The following is a 20,279-nucleotide window of genomic DNA, read 5'->3' as shown; positions in this document are numbered from 1 at the left end:
CCCAAAACTGAACACAGGATTCGAGGTGTGGCTTCACCAATGCCAAGAACAGGGGCACAATCACTTCCTTGGTCCTGCTGGCCACGCTGCTTCTGATACAAGCCAAGATGCTATTGCCCTTCTTGGCCACCTGGGCCACTGCTAGCTCACGTTCAGCCGCTGTCAGCAGCTTCACTGCTCCTCTGCTCTGGCTCCAGGGGTTGAAGGTCCACAAGGAGCATCCCTGGACTGGCAGCAGCGCCCTGTTTCCCCACCCTCGTTGTCCCCTCCCGCTGCAGGACCAGCCATGCCCCTCCTAGGGGCGGCTCCTCGCGGGCCACTAAGCTCTGCTCAGCTCCGCCGCCGCTGGTGGAGCTGTGTCTGCATCCCCGGTGCCACCGCTCCTCCCTTCCTCCCTCCCTCCCCCCCTTTTCCCCGTGCGCCTCCGCAGCGCCCGCCCCTCTCTCTCGCAGCGCTGGGGAATGGAGGAGGAGGCTCCTGGTGCTGCTGGTGCTGCTGGTGCTGCTGCTGAGACCCCGGCTGGGGCTGCTGGTGCTGCTGGTGCTTCTGGTGCTGCTGCTGAGACCCCGGCTGGGGCTGCTGGGGCTGCTGGTGCTGGTGCTGCTGGTGCTCCTGGTGCTGGTGCTCCGACCCCGGCTGGTGGTGCTGGTGCTGCTGGTGCTGCTGGTGCTCCTGGTGCTGGTGCTCCTGGTGCTGGTGCTCCGACCCCGGCTGGTGGTGCTGATGCTGGTGCTGAGCCCCTACCGGGGGCTGACACCGCCCCTCCACGCCGGCTGCTGGCACTGCTCGGGGCCAAACTCTGCACATGGTGAGTCCTCAGCATCTCTCCCGGCTTCCACGTGGAGCCGGGTGATAAAGCGGTGGCTTCCGTGTGGTCTCACCCTGTGGTACCCGGAGCCACTGGGGCGAGTGGGATGGTTGGCTATGAGCCCCGCGTGGTTGCGTGAGGCTGAGAGAAGCTTTTGGTCCTTCGAGGGAGGCTTTAAAGCCACTGGCGGAGCAGAAAGCATCGGCGTGTGCTGATGGGAGGCTGCTTGCCCAGCGGGTTGCGATATCCCCAACATAGGAAGGATGTGGAACTGTTGGAACAGGTCCAGAGGAGGGCTACAAAGATGATCAGAGGGCTGGAGCACCTCTACTATGAGCACAGGCTGAGAGTTGGGGTTGTTCAGCCTGGAGACAAGGCGGCTCTGGGAAGACCTTAGAGCAGCTTCCTGTACCTGAAGGGGCGATGAGAAAGCTGGGGAGGGACTTTCACAAGGGTATGGAGTGATAGGACAAGCAGAAATGGCTTTAAATTGGAAGGGGGAAGATTTAGATTAGACATTAGGAAGAAATTCTTCACAATGAGGGTGGGGAGGCACTGGCACAGGTTGCCCAGGGAAGCTGTGGCTGCCCCATCCCTGGAGGTATTCCAGGCCAGGTTGGATGGGGCCTTGAGCAGCCTGATCTAGTGGGAGATGTCCCTGCCCATGGCAGGAGGGTTGGAACTGGGTGATCTTTAACGTCCCTTCCAATCCAAACCATTCTATGATTCTATGATTGTATATCGGGGTGCTGGGGAAGCACAGCCAAGCTCCAGGGAGCACCTGCAGTTCTGTTAGAGTGAGGAGTTGCTTCAGCTAAAATAAGTGTAGGATCAGCACGTAATGTGTTTGATGTTGTTAAACTTTTGTGTAATCTCATATATGCCCATATGTACTTTGGGTTTTCTTTAGTAATTTTGGCTTAATTTTATTTTGTTTTCTTTTCCTATTTTTTCTGTACTTTCTGTATTCTTACCAACATTGTTGTGAAAAACTAGGCTGGAGGAGAGTGGGGTGGGAAATAAGATAACAGAACAAAATAGCTGAGATGAAGTGTGGAGTCTGGAAAGAGCAATATCCCTTTCCCTCCTTAGAATCATAGAATGGTTTGTGGTGGAAGGGACCTTTACAGGTCATCTAGTCCAACCCTCCTGCAGGAGCAGGGACACCTTTAACTTGATCGGGTTTCTTAGACCTCAACCTGACCTTGAATGTTTCTAGGAACAGGACCTCCACTACGTGCCTGGGCAACCTGTTCCAGTCTTTTGCCTCCCTCATCATAAAAAATGTCTTCTTTATATGCAGTCTAAATTTACCCTCTTTTAGTTTAAAACCATTATTTCTCCCATGAATCAGCTTAGGACAGACAGCCATCCAAGGTATATTACTTAAAATGTGAGCACTGGTTAAGAATGGAAAACTTGAGGAAAGGCTCTGCCAAGTTGTGCAGGCATTGCACGCATCTCCAAGCTGGTACTTGCCAAGTGCTGCCTTTAGCCAGAGCAGAACTACCACATTCAGCCTGCAGGAGCTACCATTCACTTAGAATTTCCATTTCCATCTGGGAAAAAAAAATTGCTGTTTAAAATTCCTTTTTTTATGGCTCTAGATTTTGTTTATAAGTTTTTTCTCTTTTCATTTCTCCTGCCTGTCAGGAATTCCCCCAAAAGGGAAGATAGGATCTTGTTGAACTGTTCAGGAACCTCACCTGTGCTAGTAGTTTTGCCAAAATGTTACCAGAGGGCTACACGAAGTGAATCTGTTGATGGTACTGGAAAGAAAATAGAGAGCTCTCACTGAGTTTGGACTGAGACACTGCATTGATTCTTCTTCTTTTCCCCAGGTGGCTGGAGGCTCAGCCACATCAATTTTCTTTGTCTTTTCTGGATCATAGCAAGGTTTAATACTTGTATGTAATAAGCTCAATATTTTTGGAATAAATCCAGTAGAAAATACGCTTACTGGTTCTTGAAACAAATCTTTAATTTCTGTTTTTTAACTTTCACAAATCAAATTGACCTCAGTTTCAGAGCAGAACACTGAAACACTAACTTCTGAAAATAGTAGTTCTTAAACTTATTCTTTTTCTGTCCTGAGCTACCTGCTAATCGTGTTGGAATGTGGCCTCAGTCTGAACCTGTATTTTCCTTTAATTACTCGTACAAAAGTGTGAGATAATACAAATTAAGCGGTCATGTCTGTGAATCAATCATGTCCCCATCATGTCCTCTCTGCGCCTTCAGGAGGGATTCGGTAGGTAACGCTGAAGTGCAAGCAAACTGTCTGTGTGAAGTGTTATCAGGCTTTGCCTGTTAAACTTGGTGGCATAAAGAAATTTCATTTTTGTAAAGCTGTATTTACTTTCATGAAGAAAAATCACTTTAAAATTATAGGATTTATTAGACTAATAGACAATAAAATTGTTAGCTGTGGGCTTATTAGATTTTCTTTAACTCCCTCAGATACAGACTCTGTATTTTGTTATCTTGGAGTATTTTTCTTCTGCATCTCACATGAAGTCGAAGAAAGCCAACCTGACTTTCTTATGGTGTCAAGAGCTGCATGTTGTTCAGTGTCAGCTTTAGACCAACTGGTGGCAAAATTGCGTGTTCTAAAAAAATCCCCAAATGCCTTCTAGTTTTGCTGATTGCCATGGATATAGCTAGCTAAGATATGACGGCTGAAGGGAGAGGTTCTAATTACTAATACTAATTATGTAGTAGCCAAATAACAAGCAGTAAAAAAACCCCAAAACACCACCAGCCCTCCCGTCCCAAACTATAAAACTAAATGGCCATTTCAGACCACTTACCTTGCATCATCTGAGAGTCCAAAGTGATTTAATCCTTACCAATGCATTAAAAAAATGAGCAGAGAGTATCAAATTCTGGCATGGAAAAGTTAATAATTAATATATTTCAAAAAACGATTATAAATTATTAATAAGAAAATCACAGTCATCAATACTCTTGTCAGTACCAAAATGAATGGAAAACCATATCTTCAAAGCATTTTTCTCATAAGAAATTGTCTTGCAAAATGAAACCGATAGGATTTAAAAATCTCAAATTTTACAGAAGGTAAAATATAGGAATTTAGTGGGCACTAAAATAAAGCGTCTCTTGACCCCACATTTAACGAAGGTCATCTTACTCTGTTCAAAATGCCTTGAGTGCAGGGCATTGCACTGGGAACACGGTGTCACCTTCATATTTTGAAGAAATTCATTTTGACCCTTTAGCAAATGGTGTGAAGGGAAATTGTTGCTGTGTCCTGCTGTGGCTCGCACCTGGTGTGGAGCTGGGATCAGCTGAGAAAGGTGCCAGAAATGTAGTGCTTTGGGATTCATAGAGGATGTTTTTTGAGGACAGCCTTCCACTGTCAGGGAACAATGTCTTCGTGTGGCTTTTTTGATCTGAACAGCTTAAATCTGTTTAGGGAAGAAAAAAATCCCCAGAGAAAAATCCAGAAGGGGATGAGGTAGGATGAAGGCTGCTTGCCTTGTCAGATGGCTTTGGTACTGTAGAAGTAAATGCCGTAGGACTGCTGAGACATACATTAACTAAATAGAAATGATTGCTGGTGCAGTAACCACTAAGCAAACAATTCTGTAGATTCTGGACCTACATCTCTTTTTCCCTGTAGAAAAATGCAAGATCATCACTCCCTAGGTACTTTAATCTGGAGAAACTTAGCTATTAGAAAAACTGAAAATTGGCTTAGAGGAGAGTTACTCAACAGCAAGAGGGCAACCTGGTCTTTCTTGATTTTAATAAATGATGATTGAAGCTGATCAATTGTTAATAACTTTGAATGGCAGTGGATTTTCCCCCTTTCACCCTCGTGCTGGAACTTGGCCACTATCCAGTTTGCCAAAACATTGTGCAAGTAGAGTCCTGGCCTCTGCTATGGAAAGGGTATTGTAGCTCAGGAGAAGCGCAGCTACCCCCTTGCATAACATATCCTGGAGGCAAACGTTTAAAACCTTGCCTCAGAGAAGTCCATGGAAAACAAACAAAATGCCTGTGGAGTAGTATCGCCTGTGCTTCTGCCACTCCCTGTGGCACCACGTAGGAGATGGGTGAAGGGGAGTTTGCATCTGGGAGAGAAGGCCATCTACCAGCCAAGGCAGCTTTAACCTCTCCTGGTAATGTATCAATAAGCACAATCCATCTTGTTGCCTTTGCAGCTTTGCTCTAGTAGTATTGCAGCAGTTTTGCCTGGTCACATCTTCACTCAGGTTTGATCCCCACCTCCACATCCTTATCGCAGCTAGTCCAAGCACTAGGGGAAAGAAGAAAAGTTTTCCACTAGTTTTGAGCAAAGAACTTTAAGTTTGAATAATAAAAAGTATATATGTATTTTTTAAGTACCCGCAACAACATTTTTCATGTGTTGTTCACTGTATTATTTTTTTTTTGAAATTTCAATGGGTCTTCTGTTGCCTTGTCTCCTGCAAAGGAGCAACAGGGCTGGCGAAGGGTCAGCTGGAACCATTGTCCATGCCTGCTTGGGAGTAGAGGTAGTCTAGTTCCTGAAATTTTATATAACAGAAGTGAGATAGCTTCAAAGGGTCTTGTGTTTTTTTAGCATGCAAATATATATATGTGTATATATATATATATATGTATAAAAATACATGTATGTATGCGATGCTAGAAATAGCAATGATTAATTTCCAGCTTAAACATGGTCTCTGTTGCTTACCTGGACATTCAAAATGCTTGAAATGAGAATGTTTGTTCTTTCACACACCCGAAGCAGTTAGTCACGGGACGTTGGATAGGACTTTACAAGATTGTCACGTTATATATGGATACTTATAATGTGGCTGTGCACTGTTGCTGGGATTGGCAAGGCAAGCTGTAGCAAAACGTGGGGCTCGAATCTCTTGGAAATTCAGTTTGGCTAGACTTTGCAGAGAGTTGCTCTCTCATCAAAATGGGCTTGGAGAGAAAAATGTGCTGAGCAGCGTTTTCAAAGCCAGAAGAGCTTTGGTGTCAGTGTAAATTGAAAACGAGATTTGTGCATCTGAAGTAGAAGTCATGCAAAGATGTCTCCCTTCCAAAAGGAAGGTTTGACTATATAATTATAGTTGGTTTTAGCACCCCTGAACACACCCTTCTTGTTACCTGACAGCTAAATTGCACAGCATAGCTGGGTGAGCTGGTATTTATTACGTTCCCAGCTTGGGAAAACCACTGGTGTTACTGTCAGGTCAGGGTGCCCTGCCAGAAATCATTGGAGAGAGATGTGGGCACAGGGTAGGTGCAGAATCCTAATGGGATGCTTTCCACCCTTGCTTGATTAATTATAATAGGAACAAATGAATCATCTGTGCAGACAGTTAAATTCTCATCAGTAGTCTTCAGAGTAAACAAATTAGATGTGAACCTTGCAGACCTGTACAGACAGTGCAGCATTTGAGGCCTCTTTCACTGTATATTGTGGGTATGCAGGCAGAGACTGGGGTGGCACAAATCTGCATAGCTCCACTGGAAGGAATAACAGCAAACCAAAGCATAAACAACAATATATGTGTATTCCTGTTTGTCTAGGAGCATTCAGGATTGTTCACTTTATATTTGGTGAAGAATTGCTAGTAGAAAAGCATGAGCTTCACCAAAACCTGCCCTCCCCAGCTGTGAGTTGGACTTTAAAGGTGCTGAAAAAGCTAATATGTTCTTGGGCCAAAATATGTTCTTGACTCTGTCCTCATTTACAGCTGGATGTGATGCAATACAGCAGGAAAAAATCCACAATGAGTATTAATTATAATAATTCTTATTATAAGGAAGAATTGTTATACAATGAGAACAATCAGTCACTGGAACAACCTCCCAGAGGTAGTGGTGGAGTCCCTGTCACTGGAGGTTTTCAAGATGTGACTGCACAGGGTGCTGGATAGTCTCATCTTAACTCCCTTTCTGATGAAAGATTGGACCGTGATGATCATTCCAGGTCCTTCTGACCTGGGCTGTTCTATGATTCTGTGGCTAATGCTTTTGTAATTCCTTAGCACGATTCAGCTTAGGTCTTAACTCACTTTAAAAGACTCAAGTCTTGGAAGAGCCTGAATGCAATTGTGCCTTATCTCCATGTGGCAGATTTCCATTGACCAAAGTCAGAAAAGGACTCGGTGGAAGATGAAGGATTTAACTCAGGCCATGCGTATCAAAACCTCTTTTGGTGAGAATAGATTCTGCCATTGGTTTGAGCCTGCCCAGGTGAGCTGCTTGAAGATCCTTGCATATTATTGCAGTTTCCACCACTGGTGGTTTGAACAGCCCTCCCTTCATGTATGGCTATCATGAGGTTAGACTAAATCTTCTGTGTAGACAAAACCCTGCTTACCGGTAAATCAGAACAATGTTGATGGCAAGTAACAAAAGAATAAAGTGTCAATCTAAAAAATGTCATTTCCCAAGTACAATTAGCAAATATTTTGTTAAAAAATGAATTTTTAATTCTAAGCTTACTGTGTGGTCTTTTATATTCACAGGCATATTTTGAAGACGATAATTCTGGGCCAGATGCTGTCCTTGTTTATCTGTGGGACTGCTGTTACAAGCCAGTACCTAGCAGAACGCTACCAAGTGAATACTCCAATGTTTCAAAGTTTTATCAACTATTCTTTGCTGCTTCTAGTTTATACAACAACGCTGGCATTTAGGACTGGTATGTGAAATATGGGATGGGAGATTCTGGTTCATCATTTTGTTTTCTCTTATGTTTTCCTTTCAGATTCAGAAACTAGAGAACTTCATACTCATCGTAGCTTTCACATGTTCCTACTGACATTCCTGCCTTGTAATAACATGTGAAAATGTATTTCACAGGTTAAATGTGCGTTTAATTTGATTTCATTTTACATCTGTTTAAAGTTATGTTCTCTTTAGTTTCAAGTTCTATGTTATATTAGGGAAAACAGGCTCTGTTGTAACAAGCTTCTTTACCAGAAGCTATGTAATATTTCTCCTGTTCTTATTAATTTACTCTTTAAACAGGTCTAGTCTTGTCATTTTTTTAGCTCATGTGGAAGAATTTCTGTGCTTTTCACCATTTGCATTACCTCCTCCCAAGCTTCATTTTGCTGTGTTCTATCTTCCTTAAGCAGAGGCAACCAGAATCAAGCATCTCAGTATTGTTTATGCTTCTAAAAAGCAAGATTTCTGTGCAGTATTTATTTGGAAAGAAGTATATATTGATTGCTCCTTTCCTCTAAACAGGCAGTGACAGTCTTTGGCAAATTCTAAAACAGAGGTGGTGGAAGTATATTTTTTTGGGACTGGCTGATGTTGAAGCCAATTACATGATTGTAAAAGCCTACCAATACACGACCCTCACAAGTGTGCAGGTAAGGAGTGATCTCGCTTTTTGGTCTGTTGCTTTTATTACAGTTTTGGACTGGTTTCTGAAATAAGATTCATAGGACAGATACGAAAGCTATTTAACATTGAAAAAAACTTTCCAATATTTATTTTCTTTCTGCAGTACAGGGAAGAACATCCTGCATCATGAATAATATTTCCAGGCAGCAGAGAAAATTGGCAGGTGTTAGCCGGTGCCAGCTCTTGAGTTGAACGTTAATTATTTTGCTAGAAAGCACTTTTAAGAGACAGCCACTCAGGATTTTCCTAACACAAAATAGAGATGTATGACCAGATAACACTCACTCAGCACGGGTTCTTGCTGATGAAAGTGAGGTGGATTTCTTGCCTAGTCATAGAAGCTGTTGGAAGCATTGTGAGATGTAACCCCACATGTGAGGATGTACTAATAGTTAGCTGTTGTTCCTGACCATGTAGTGAAGGACCAGCCCGATGGCTTTTGGATGTGGCACTTCAGTTGAGGCCCCTGTCTTGAAGCAATGGAAGGGACGTCAGTGTGCCAGGCTCCTGGAGTGACAGTAGACATCCTCTGCAATGCCAATACTTGGTGCTCTGTTGTTCCACAAGAATAAATCTTGTGTTCTGAAATCGCTCTACAAGCAGGAGGGTTAAGGCTGAGGTTTGTCACTCTACGTAGACATAAGGTGCTGGAGGAGTTAGTGCCTTCCTCCTGCCTTCAACTGCATGCTACTGTGCTTCCATGGTCAAATCCTTTGAGAAAACTGGCTCAGGGCGCTGAGTGAGGTTGGAATAAACCATGTCTTTTGCTGGACTGCTGGCAAGCCACGTCAGGTCTGAGTTAGCTCACCAAGTTAGCTGCACTGTTGCTGCTGCATTAAGGGAGGGCACTCTGCAGAAGCAAGGAGAGAGTGTGTCTGGGGCCATGCCAGCCTATGCCTGCTCTTACCGATGGTGGATCTGTGGCTGGGGTCATGGTCCTACTTACCTGAATAAGAAATGATGTACCTTACAGAACTGGCTGTTAGTTGGAAAGGAGTGTTTAGGTGTCAGTGTTTTACAGAGTCAAAGTAATAAGGGTTAATATTTAAAAGAATTACCTGTAAAGCAATAAACTCCTGTGGTCTGGGCTCCCTTTAGAGAATTGCAGTAACTCTTCGTTGCACTAGCAAAGACCAGTAACATGTGTGTGCTGGATGATTATTGTCACATTTCCACTTCATACTTACATGTTATGACTCAATGGGCCTTTAACTTCCTCACAAATAATGCCTAAGAAATCAAAGCTTTAGGAATGACATGTTTCAGTCTCAAGATCAAGTTAAGCTGATAACCAAGACACTGTTTTGTCATATACTTTACATCTGAAAAAGCCAGGACTTTGATCCAAGTTCTCAGAAGCAGTAAAGCTATTCCCATGAATAATCAACAAAGAATAGAGAAGGTTGTCCTGTCTGATTGCCACACTGAAGCATTTACTGAACCTTTTTCCCATGTGCTAGCCCTCAGACTGATGCTGCTTTGTGTCAGTTCAGTAATTATGAATTTGTTGTAACTCCCTGGAAGGTTTCTTGCACATTCTCTGAAGTCATGTCTGTCAGAAATGAGATACAGGACCAAAGAATCCCCCTGTGATTTGCTCTAGTGCAAGGCATTTGATGTCTGTCAGTACCAAGCAGTTCTACAGCTGCATCAGAACCTATGGTTCGGAGCACCCAGCCTAATGGCTTGCTTGCAGTACCGCCTGGGAGTGGACACCTGGGAGGCATAAAAGCAAGATAGGAGTACATTTTATCTTCCTGAATACAAAGTGATCACTGTTAAAATGCTGGCTGGCTGGAGCTTCATCTCAGTCCCATGAAACTTATCTTCAAAGATGTTTCCTCAGCTCAGCAAGGGACTTCCATGTATTTTCTCACACTTGCACACAAAAGCAGAACTGATTTTCCTTTAGTTATCAAATACCAGCATTACACGGAAGGGGTTGGGAGATTTTAAAGTAGATAACATTGCGATAGCAGCTCTCTTTTCTCTGTACCTAAAGATAAAGACTTTGGTCCGCAACTGAATTCTTTCTGTTCAGCTGTGACTGAGGCAATGCCAGAGGGACTCCGTGCTGCTGGTGTCCTTCTGTCTTGTGGCAGGATTTGACTGAGGTGCTGTTTGACCACATCTTTCGTAATGAAAGCCAAGCAGCATAGCTGTGGTTTTTTTCACGTTGTCCAGTAGGACACAATTAGTATTTGATGATGATGATAATAATAATTTGAGTGGACGCATTTTAGAGGCAGCTATTAACAGAATATCAGCTAGTAGAAATGTGTTAACCTCAACAGGATAAAATGAGGGTTGAACCCCTGGGGCTCAGCTAGAGGCTGCCTGAAAGCAACTGTGCGGAAAAGAAAAGAAAACAGGATGAGCTGTTGAGCTTTTTTGCTCACAAAGCTGTCTGGAGCTTTCAAAGCAAACCAATGACCTCCAGCAGTCTATGATCATTTATTAACCATGTATTAAAACATCTTTTAATAATTTACTCACCGTACCTTTAAAGCCTCCGTATAAACAATGTGGCCAAAGGCTGGCTTGAGTCAAAACATTTGTAAAACAAATTAACAGGTTATTTGGCCTTTTCCCTTGTAAAAGTACGGAGCAGAATTGAATGAGTTTGCTGAGGCTCTACTGGCAATGGAGATCTGTGTGACAATACTGCCATAAATGTCAGAAAACCTGAATAAATAAACTTTATTCTTTTAAATGATTCCATTGACATAATTCATTGTGATGTTACATCTGCTTTACACCTCTTTGATCTTCAGTACAGCAGAGCGTTTTCCACCAAAGAGCTCTGTAACATAGTAGATGGAGGGAAGGCAAGATCCAGTAGTTGAAATCAGATTTCTTCTGTCTGTAATTGAGGATAATTGTCCCCTGGAACAGAGTGCCAGGGCTTATTCTTCATCATTTGGTGCCTGTGTGTCCTGGCTGCAAGTCCTCTAACCAGGATCTGTAACTCCACAGCATGTTATTGATTTGAATGCAGCAATTCCCCATCTGGCATTACTGTGAAAGACCATGTGGCTCATTATCCACTACTCCCTTACATCCTAATTAAGATTTTCTTTTCAAAGGGTTTTCATTCCACTTTTTCTGTTTGGGGTGAAAAACTGGTTGGGAGATTGAAAAGCTACATAGTAATGACTCAGTAAATGGGGAAGTGAAAGCTTACGTATTAATATGAAAGATGTGTACTACCAGGGGGGTAAAATCTTTGCTCTCTAATTTTTGTAATATTTCTTAGTTTCTGTGGCTGCAACTTCATGCGAGAGAGGACAAATGTATTTCCACACTCAGGACAGAAGTGGTTCAGACCAAAGGTGGAAAGATAGAGTTATGAGAGCTAAATTGTACATTTTGCAGAAACGGATAAATCACTCTTGTGTGATACTTGTTTTAGTCAAAACAGTCAAATATGAAGGGAATGTCTGAAAGTTGTTTTTGAGCTTAGAGAAAAGGTAAAATAGGGAAAAAGACCTGGGATCGACATAAAAACTCACAGCACAATACTTTTCTGATAGAGCAAAGTTGTATTGAAATACGTGGTATTGCATATTAGGACATATGTGGCTCTAATGTCTCTTAAAACTGCCTAGACAAGTGCTTTTGCACATGCTTCTCAAACCAGACAAGCTGGAGGCAATCCAAGGAACAAAGACAAATGGAAGGCTTAGACAGCACTGTTAGGTTTTAATCTGTAATTAAACTCCCCTTAGTACTGTGCTGGTAAGGCTTCAATATATATAGTTACGAACAAATTAAACCAGACTTACCATGAAGTCTTAGAAGTTTGGATAAGCCCCTTGGGGACGATGGCTGAACTAATGGAAGCCAGCACAGCAGAAGACTGTGATGGTACACTCGGGCAGGCAGAAGTTAGAAATGAACTTTTAAGGACTAAGGGCTTTTGCCTTGATTTTAATGATCATGTCCCAGTCTTATTGACCTGTTCCTAATACTCCATAGTGGCTTCAAGAGGCCAGATTTTAAGGGCTGACATTTAAGAGTCATTTGTAAGCAGTCTTCGAAAGGCTGACTATATGTTCTACTCCAGACTGTTTGCTTTGATATTCTTGTGGCATTCTACTGAGGCAGGTCAGAAAATAGACCTATTTTTTCCTCAGACAAATTTAGAAACAAAGTCTGTTTTATTGATTTGAATATTAAACTAGTTATGATAAGCTAATGTTCTTGGTATTATTTGGTTTTTCTGGAACATTATGACCATCTTATGCTGCTATGTGTTTTTCTGTATTAAGAACACAGCTCACTCTTGACTTTTTTTCTGTAATAAAGGAGGAAGGGTGGAATGTGGGTGAGTTTAAGAAGGCAAAGATATGTAAGATTTTAGGAACACACAGAGCGGGGAATAATAATGAAGAAAGAAAAGAGAAGTTGGTGTCACTGCTTATCGTGGAGTGCGGACATCCTTGAACAGTAGTTATTATGTCTCTTTTGGGCAGTGTCTGCAAACACATCCAGAGTGCTTAAAACTCCAGCTGCCTGTGTCTCTGCTGCTGTGGCATGAGTGAATTGTAGTGGATGACCTGCTTCTGACTAATTGAGAGTCAGCTCTAACAGAGTAATGAAAATGCATTGGTGGATTGCATGTGGTATTGTGGGAAGTTTGAAGATTGGAAAGCTGACTTTAGGAAATCTATTCTTCCATTCCTATCTTCCTTTTACCAGTTTTGCGTGTGGCTTCTAGAGCATGTACATTTTTGTTTCAGTAAGATCCACATAGGGAAAATAAACTCAAACCCAAAACTGCAGGCCATATTCTTGCCCTATTCACTTTGATGTAAAATCAGATCATTTGTGTCCTTTAATAGTTTCAGGTTTTTACTTTATGTACATGGAGCCCTAAATTCTAGCTACATACTTGTGGAGGAGTGAGAAGATAAGATAGACAAAACCTGTTGGGGAGAAAAAGAAATGTTGGTAAACCATCTCCTTGTGTTGATTTCAAGGTGAATGACGTGCTTTCAGAGCAACATCCTAGCATTCATTTGTGAAGATGTGAAGATGGATTAGATCCATTACTAGAAGAGTTTCTAGATCAGTTCCTTCCTACCAGGAGAGAGTGAACCCTCTGCCCCAGCTCCTCCTTCACCTGCAAAATGATTTTCATGGTAAAAAGTGTGTCTGATGTCTCAAACTAATCCACTGGGGTTGCTTTGCAGCTTTCATTAACATCTGATAGCGATGGAAAGTAAAATCCTCTACATTTGTTTTCAGGACAGTGCAATCCAGATTTGGGATGGGTTTGTAATTCAAATCATTTCTTTGTACACACAGCTCCTCGACTGTTTCGGGATTCCTGTGCTGATGGCTTTGTCATGGTTCATTCTCCGTGCAAGATACAGGCTGATCCATTTTCTTGCTGTTGCCATCTGTTTGCTGGGTGTGGGAACAATGGTGGGTGCAGACATTTTGGCAGGAAGGCAGGACAGCGAAGGTAAGGAGTCCTATATCACAGGGGAGAAAAGTGGAGAGATGTTTCCCATAGTGGGCTAACTTACAAAGGAGAAAGAGGAGCAAGGTGGGGGGTGGATGCAGTTTTATTTTAAAAGAGAAGAGAAGAAGATACACTGCTATTTCTGTTTCTTGTCCAAGAAGGTAGTGGCTGAGGAGATGCTGATTTTATAGGGAGCTGTGGAATTTTTTACTTGTAGGTTTGGGTTATTATACCTTGAAAGAGAAACACTTGGGTCAAGTTTAAATTTTGCTGCTGTTCATCGGATGTGATGAAGCATCTCATTCTTGAAAGCTTGTTCACTTTTACTAATCACGTAAGATGGTCTAATAAAAGTTGCTGCCTCTTCCTGCAAACCTTGTCTTGCTTACACAGTACCAGCCTGCTGGCAACCAGACTTCTCTGATTTGCAGTTTTTAATAAGCACAAATAGCAAACAAAAGGTTACTCAACAGCAGCTGACTTCTCCAAGTTATTTTTGGCAGACCTGAGAGAAATAGTCTATGTATCCTCAAGGCCCACGGGTCACAGCCTGGGAAGCAGGGGCTTTCTTTGGGAGAGCAAGAGAAGACCTAGGCAGGGTGCTGGGATTCCTGGGACCTCTGTGAGGGAGCCGGGGCTCTGGCAACCAGGATCCAGCTCGCTACAGATACGGGCAGGTCTCATCTTCTCTAAGACACATGCCTAAATCAACCCACCTTGTTACAATAGTATTTGGAATAAGAATTTTGAATTTTCAGAGCCAGAGGGTTATGAGGCAAGGTACATTTCAGGATATTGCCTTCATTAGGCAGCATATAGATAAGCCTCTTTAATGTTATTTTAAGGCCGTAACTGTAGGTAAGAGATCAAGACAAACTGAGGTTTAGCTTTGATGCGATGTGGTACAAGTATCGCAGTCCCGTGGGAGAAAAGTCTTCTTTCACTGATACTTTAAGACGGTTGTGCTCTATTCACCGACCTCAGTATCCTTACTACTGCTTACCCTCATGTTTGCTTAGTGATTGCCAGCTGGCTCAGGGAAGGAAATTTTAAATCAATTCAAGGATTTAAACAACACTGATCCCCTTGCTATTTAGCTGATGCGTAACAGCAGTTACTTGATGAGTGATTGTATTGCAGGGAGTCCCATTTGCACAGTATAAATAAACCGCAACAGGACACACAACACCACCCATCTGCAGTGCCCACTTAAGACCTGTCATAAATCTGAAGCTGAATCCAGTCCCGCTGAAATCCATAGACCGATTTTAGCAAGACTTACTGCGAAAACAAGAGCAATATCTAGAAAGGCGGAGAGCATCTCTAACCAGGAATTTTCTCAAGTCCCTGCAGTGCCTAAGGCCAGCAAAAGCAGAATTGGACTAAACAGCAGTGGCTGATCAGGATGAGATTTAAACACTGGGTTTAGCTTATTTCAGGTTGTACAGGATGAGGTGGGCAGGTACCAGAGTCAGTGCCACTCCTCTGCACACACAGATGCTTCCTTTCCCCTTGCCCTTGAAAATGCTAGGAAGATAGAGATGTTAGAGATAAATTTGCTTGTTTTTAAAGGAAAGTTAAAAAGTGTTTGCAGCATTACCCTTATTGTGGATTAATATTTCTGTACAGGTAGTGACGTGGTGATTGGAGATGTCTTAGTGCTTCTTGGTGCTTCTTTGTATGCCATTTCTAATGTGAGTGAGGAATACATTGTGAAAAATCTGAGCAGAGTGGAGTTTCTAGGAATGGTGGGCTTGTTTGGGACTATTATCAGCGGTCTACAGCTGTAAGGATCTAATATTTATTTTAAAACTAATTAAGATATTCTACAGATGATTGCTTGTCTACCATGAAATGCTGTTGTTGTTATTAAATTAAATCTTTGCTACATCTGCATTTGGCCTATATGGGAGTCCTTCCACTTGAATTTCATTTTTGTTGCTGATCAGCATCTGCTATATATTCTTTTTCTTTGCTCTACTTTTATTACAGCAATCCTAAAGCTGAAATCCTGCAATTGAACACATACGATATTTGCCTGTATTTTTGATTTTGTTGATTTTCATGAGGACACTCAGTATGCTGAGGACTGTTCGCGGGGGTATATTTCTTAATGAATTTTTTCTGTGGCAAAGCTTAGGAGATAATCATTATCAGGACGTCTTGCGTATTAAACTTCAGTTTAAAATGAAGCCATGTATACTCTTACAAATAACCATGTTACAGTAACAAACCACATGCACTTAAGTCTATCTAATGATTTTTATATTCCTAATTTCTCATCATTATAGTTAATAATTTCCTCAGATGGTTTATCAAGTAAAATTGAATCTCTGAACGATGAAAAAGCCAGGGAAGAAGGCATAAGAATTAAATAAAAGTGCTCTTGCCTTTCAGGCATTTGAATTTTCAAGTCTTGTTTCCATGCTTGTTAAATGTTGGAGTTATTGTCATTCAATAAAATTAAAAAACCCCCCAACAACTAATTATTAATCAAAATAGTTCTTATATATTTTGGCTTAAAATCTCTATTTAAATGTGGGGTTTTTTTCTTTTTACTGTATTATATTATTTCTCTAATTCTAGAGCCATTGTGGAACATAGGGAGATAATGAAAATTCAGTGGAACTGGAAAATTGGTATGTGTGTGACAAAATGATGTGCATTTGTATGGAACGCTGGAAAATGATAATCATTTAGGCTTCAGATGCTGGAGTTTTCATTTTCTTTCTCCAGATATAAAGCAGCATTCTTATTATATTGTCAGAAATTTATTTTCTGCAAACTTTGCAGCTCAGCAAAGAGATAAGGTTTACAGAATTGAACACTAAAAGCTTTGAGCTCAAATTTTGTATTTTATGTATAACGTGAAATAATTTTTCAAGTTAAATTGAAATCAGTTAAAATTAAACCTGTTTAATTACAAATGTGTTTGGTGTTGGAACATCACAAAAACATTTTTCTGTTGTCCTTTCTAAATGAAATACTGGAAAAATGAACTTTGTGACACATTTTGACCTCATCAGAACTGTGTATTATAAAGAAATGTGAGTCTAAATGTAAGCTCTTACATTAACTAGGAAAGAATGAGATTTTCTTTTTTATACATGCAGTAATTTTTGCAGTATAAGATAGTCTTGGAAAAGAAGTAGTTCTTCCATGCTTTGTGAAATTTACATTTCTATATCTTTTAGGAGACCTTATCCTAAGAGATAAAAATGCATAGTTTTAAAGCATCTGAAGAATATCAGTGCTCTTGAAAATCATTATTCTGTGCCTTAGAAGCAAATTGTCATCTTGTTTTACAGCATTACTGTTTACAGTCTTTGCCCTGTGTATGTTTGGGCTGTATAGCTTCATGCCAGTAGTGATTAAAGTTACCAGCGCAACCTCAGTCAACCTGGGTATTCTGACTGCGGATCTCTACAGTCTGTTCTTTGGGCTTTTCCTCTTTTTCTATAAGGTAAGTAGCTTTGTTTTTTCACTATAAATTCAGTTATAATTTTACTCCAAAATCATATATAGCGTAACATTCTTAAAAGCCCCTGAACAGTCATTTGCACTTGCACATTTCTATAGCTTGTATCCTTCATCACTGGCAGATGCCAATCAGGAGGAATCAGGCTCAGTTAATTACATAGCACTGCACCATTAGGCAGGTAGTGAGTTTTGAACAATTTGATGCTTGATGGAATATGGCAATGTTCAGAGACAGTAAATAATTTCCTGAGGTATTCAACTGATAGAGTTCTTGTGATAAGCCCTACGTGGAACTGTATGTTAGGATATGGTTCCTCTCTCCAAGTACCCAGAGGATTTGAATCTCTACTCTGAAAGGCACTTGGTGTCTGAGAGAGGAGCAGGTTTGCTTAATTTCCAGAAATTAATATTTTCTTTTAGAAATTTAATCTATTCATGACCAACAGGCCGGGTTGGATGGGGCCTTGGGCAGCCTGATCTAGTGGGAAGTGCCCCTGCCCATCACAGGGGGTTGGAACTAGATGATCTTTAAGGTCCCTTCCAACCCAAACTATTCTATGATTCTAACATCCTGGGATAAGATTCAAGTGCTCTTAGTGCTACTGCTAGGGAGAGACTAAAGGAATTGAAAAAAATGCAGATAAATATACTACTCTGTATGTTCTCAAAAGGCAGTGGTCTAAAATATTTCTGGTAGTGTCTATTCAAGCTAAATGACAGTGCTAAAAAGATTTCATTCCACTCTGCACTTTTATCCAGAATAGTTTGTGGGAACCTTTACAGCAGTTGGAGTAATTGAATCAATTGCTCGGTGACTGGAAGGGCTTAGTGAGAAGCTTCTGAACTTTGCTTAAGAACTTGATTTGTATTATTCCATGTGGTTGCTTTCTCTTCAGCATTACGGAGAGCCAGAAGCTTTTTAGGTCAGATTTGTTTCTGAAAATGAAGGCCAATTTATTTTACAGCACGGATGTCTGGTAATGGTAAGGTCTGACAGCAACTAGATTTTCCTTTTCAAGAGTGTCTTAGCTTAGCTGTCCTTCCTATTTTGGGTTCCAAAGCTTACCCCAAGCTACAAAACCTCCATTAAAAAAGAATGTAGGAATCAAGCCATACTTACATTCTAACAATTAAAAAAATCCTTTCTAAGTCGCATCCGAACGTATATTTTGGCAGATAACTTAACTCAAGAAGTGTTGATAAATTTATATTCATAATAATAACGAGGAAGAAGTAAGCAAGAGCTTTGGAAGGGATATAATAAATTTATATTCTTCAGTATTTTTAGCTTATTTTGGGGAAACGTTTTTCTGGGAGTGAATCGTCTCCTGATTACTCACTGCAGGGTATTCTGGTACCAAAAATGAAAAATGAATTAGAGAAGATTTTGGGATTGTATTATGAGAGAGTTTCAGATATTTATTAAAACAGGAACTTGCATCTGTGGTTAGAAACAATGAAGTAGCAAAAAGGGGAGCAATAATAGTGCCGCATCTTTATTAATCAGAGAGTCTGAGATAGCTTAGGAACCAAGAACTGAGAGAGCCTGATTTTGACACAGCTTTTAAGGGAACACAAAACTTAGCAGTAGAAAATCTTATTGCTAAGTTAACCATATAGTTTCTTTACCTGTGGTGCAAAGAAACTAGGCAGGACGTTTCCTGGATTAAAAAGCACCCTGAACACAGGAGTCTATGAACAAAAATGCAAGGAATTTTCCCCATTATAGGTGATATTTCTTAGCAAGCCACTGAAGGTTTGGCAGGGCTGAAAAGCAGAGCGAGCAAGGGAGAGCTCTGACTTGCTGTGGTGTGAGCCTGCTCTGAAACAGAAGCAGCCTAAACATACAGCAGCTACAGCAGAGAATAGGCCTGGAAGCTTGTGAGGTTTTGACTTGTTCACCAATGTTCTGCTAATGCACTCAACTTTTCAGCCCTCTTTAAGGTGAAATGTGAATTTTGCATTTCTGTTTTGATGAGCACTTTTTTTCTTTTACTGCATAACGAATCTTTACTGTGCTTGTTCCTGATAAGCTCATTATATAGATACCTGTAATCTCTCCAGAGGTGTTAAAAAAGGTCTCCAAATATTCTTGTTCCATAAACTTGTATGGAAGGGAGTTTACTGCAAGTACAGACACTAGATGGAGTTAGAATCCTCCTTAACATTTGAAGTAGTCTTTAGGCTTGATAGTGAGTATGGGGATATAAGCTTTGCAGGTATGATTGAAATCCGTGTCTGAAGCAACAAAGTTGCTGCAATATTTGAAATGGAAAAGGAAGGAAAACACCCATAAAAAGTGAGCCCTCCTCAAAATGAGAGAAAGAGAGAAAGAAAGAGAGAGAGAAAGAGGGAAAGGGAGAAAGAGAGAAAGGGAAAGAGAGAAAGAGAGAAAGAGAGAAAGAGAGAAAGAAGGAAAGAAAGAGGGAGAGAGAAAGAGAGAAAGAGAGAGAGAAAAAGAGAGAAAGAGGGAAAGAAAGAGAGAAAGGGAAAGAAAGAATGAGGGGAAGAAAGGAAAGGAAGGAAGGAAGGAAGGAAGAAAGGAAGGAAGGAAGGAAGGAAGGAAGGAAGGAAGGAAGGAAGGAAGGAAGGAAGGAAGGAAGGAAGGAAGGAAGGAAGGAAGGAGAGTGTCAATTACTGGAAACACAGACAGGCCTTGAATCACAGCTATGCTGCAACAGTTTTGGCCCCCTGGCTTGGTGACTGTGTATCCACTCATGGAGGAATTAATTCTGAGCAGGAACTGAGACACTTACTGACGTGTTCTCTCTAAGAGAGGGAGCCTGGCAGTTACTGTGACCTCCCGGTCTTGCCTGCCAGCCACATGTCCTTGCGTACAAGCAAATGTTCATTGACAGCGTTGAGTTGAACTCCGGAGAAGTTGTGCAGGTGCCTTCATACAGACCCAGACTCTGCCCATTTGATGGAAATAGGTGAGTCACAGATAGGGCCGTGGATGCTGCTGCTGTCTCTGTCAGGATATCTTCAGAACTTGGTGCTTCCTCCTTTGCATAGTGAATACTTGAGTCCAAGCTCCTCCAGGCAAACAGCCAGCAAGATGAGGAGAAAGGGCACGTATCACAAAGCCACCGTGTTTAAGTCTACTTTTCCTTTTGCATGGTGCTGTCCAAG

The 20,279-nt window shown here is 41.5% G+C and overlaps 1 protein-coding gene across 2 annotated transcripts in view; it reads left to right on the top strand.

Annotated features, from left to right (window-relative positions):
• The first annotated feature begins 434 nt into the window (after positions 1-434).
• The window catches only part of SLC35F2 (solute carrier family 35 member F2), a 64,342-nt gene continuing 44,497 nt past the window's right edge, over positions 435-20,279 (top strand). Inside the window, exons 1-7 of one of the 2 annotated variants that reach the window (XM_054050354.1) lie at positions 435-808; positions 7,309-7,484; positions 8,036-8,163; positions 13,508-13,667; positions 15,297-15,453; positions 16,254-16,306; positions 16,976-17,130. In XM_054050354.1, coding sequence (XP_053906329.1) covers positions 462-808; positions 7,309-7,484; positions 8,036-8,163; positions 13,508-13,667; positions 15,297-15,453; positions 16,254-16,306; positions 16,976-17,130 — 1,176 coding nt within the window. In that variant the 5' untranslated portion in view covers positions 435-461. The remainder of the gene's footprint in view (positions 809-7,308; positions 7,485-8,035; positions 8,164-13,507; positions 13,668-15,296; positions 15,454-16,253; positions 16,307-16,975; positions 17,131-20,279) is intronic. The other variant, XM_054050348.1, reaches the window with a different exon arrangement.

Source organism: Cuculus canorus, chromosome 1 (genome assembly GCF_017976375.1).
Source record: "Cuculus canorus isolate bCucCan1 chromosome 1, bCucCan1.pri, whole genome shotgun sequence".
Taxonomy (NCBI): Eukaryota; Metazoa; Chordata; class Aves; order Cuculiformes; family Cuculidae; genus Cuculus; species Cuculus canorus.
Note: the sequence above shows the minus strand (reverse complement) of the source record. Positions and strands in the feature narration are given on the sequence as shown.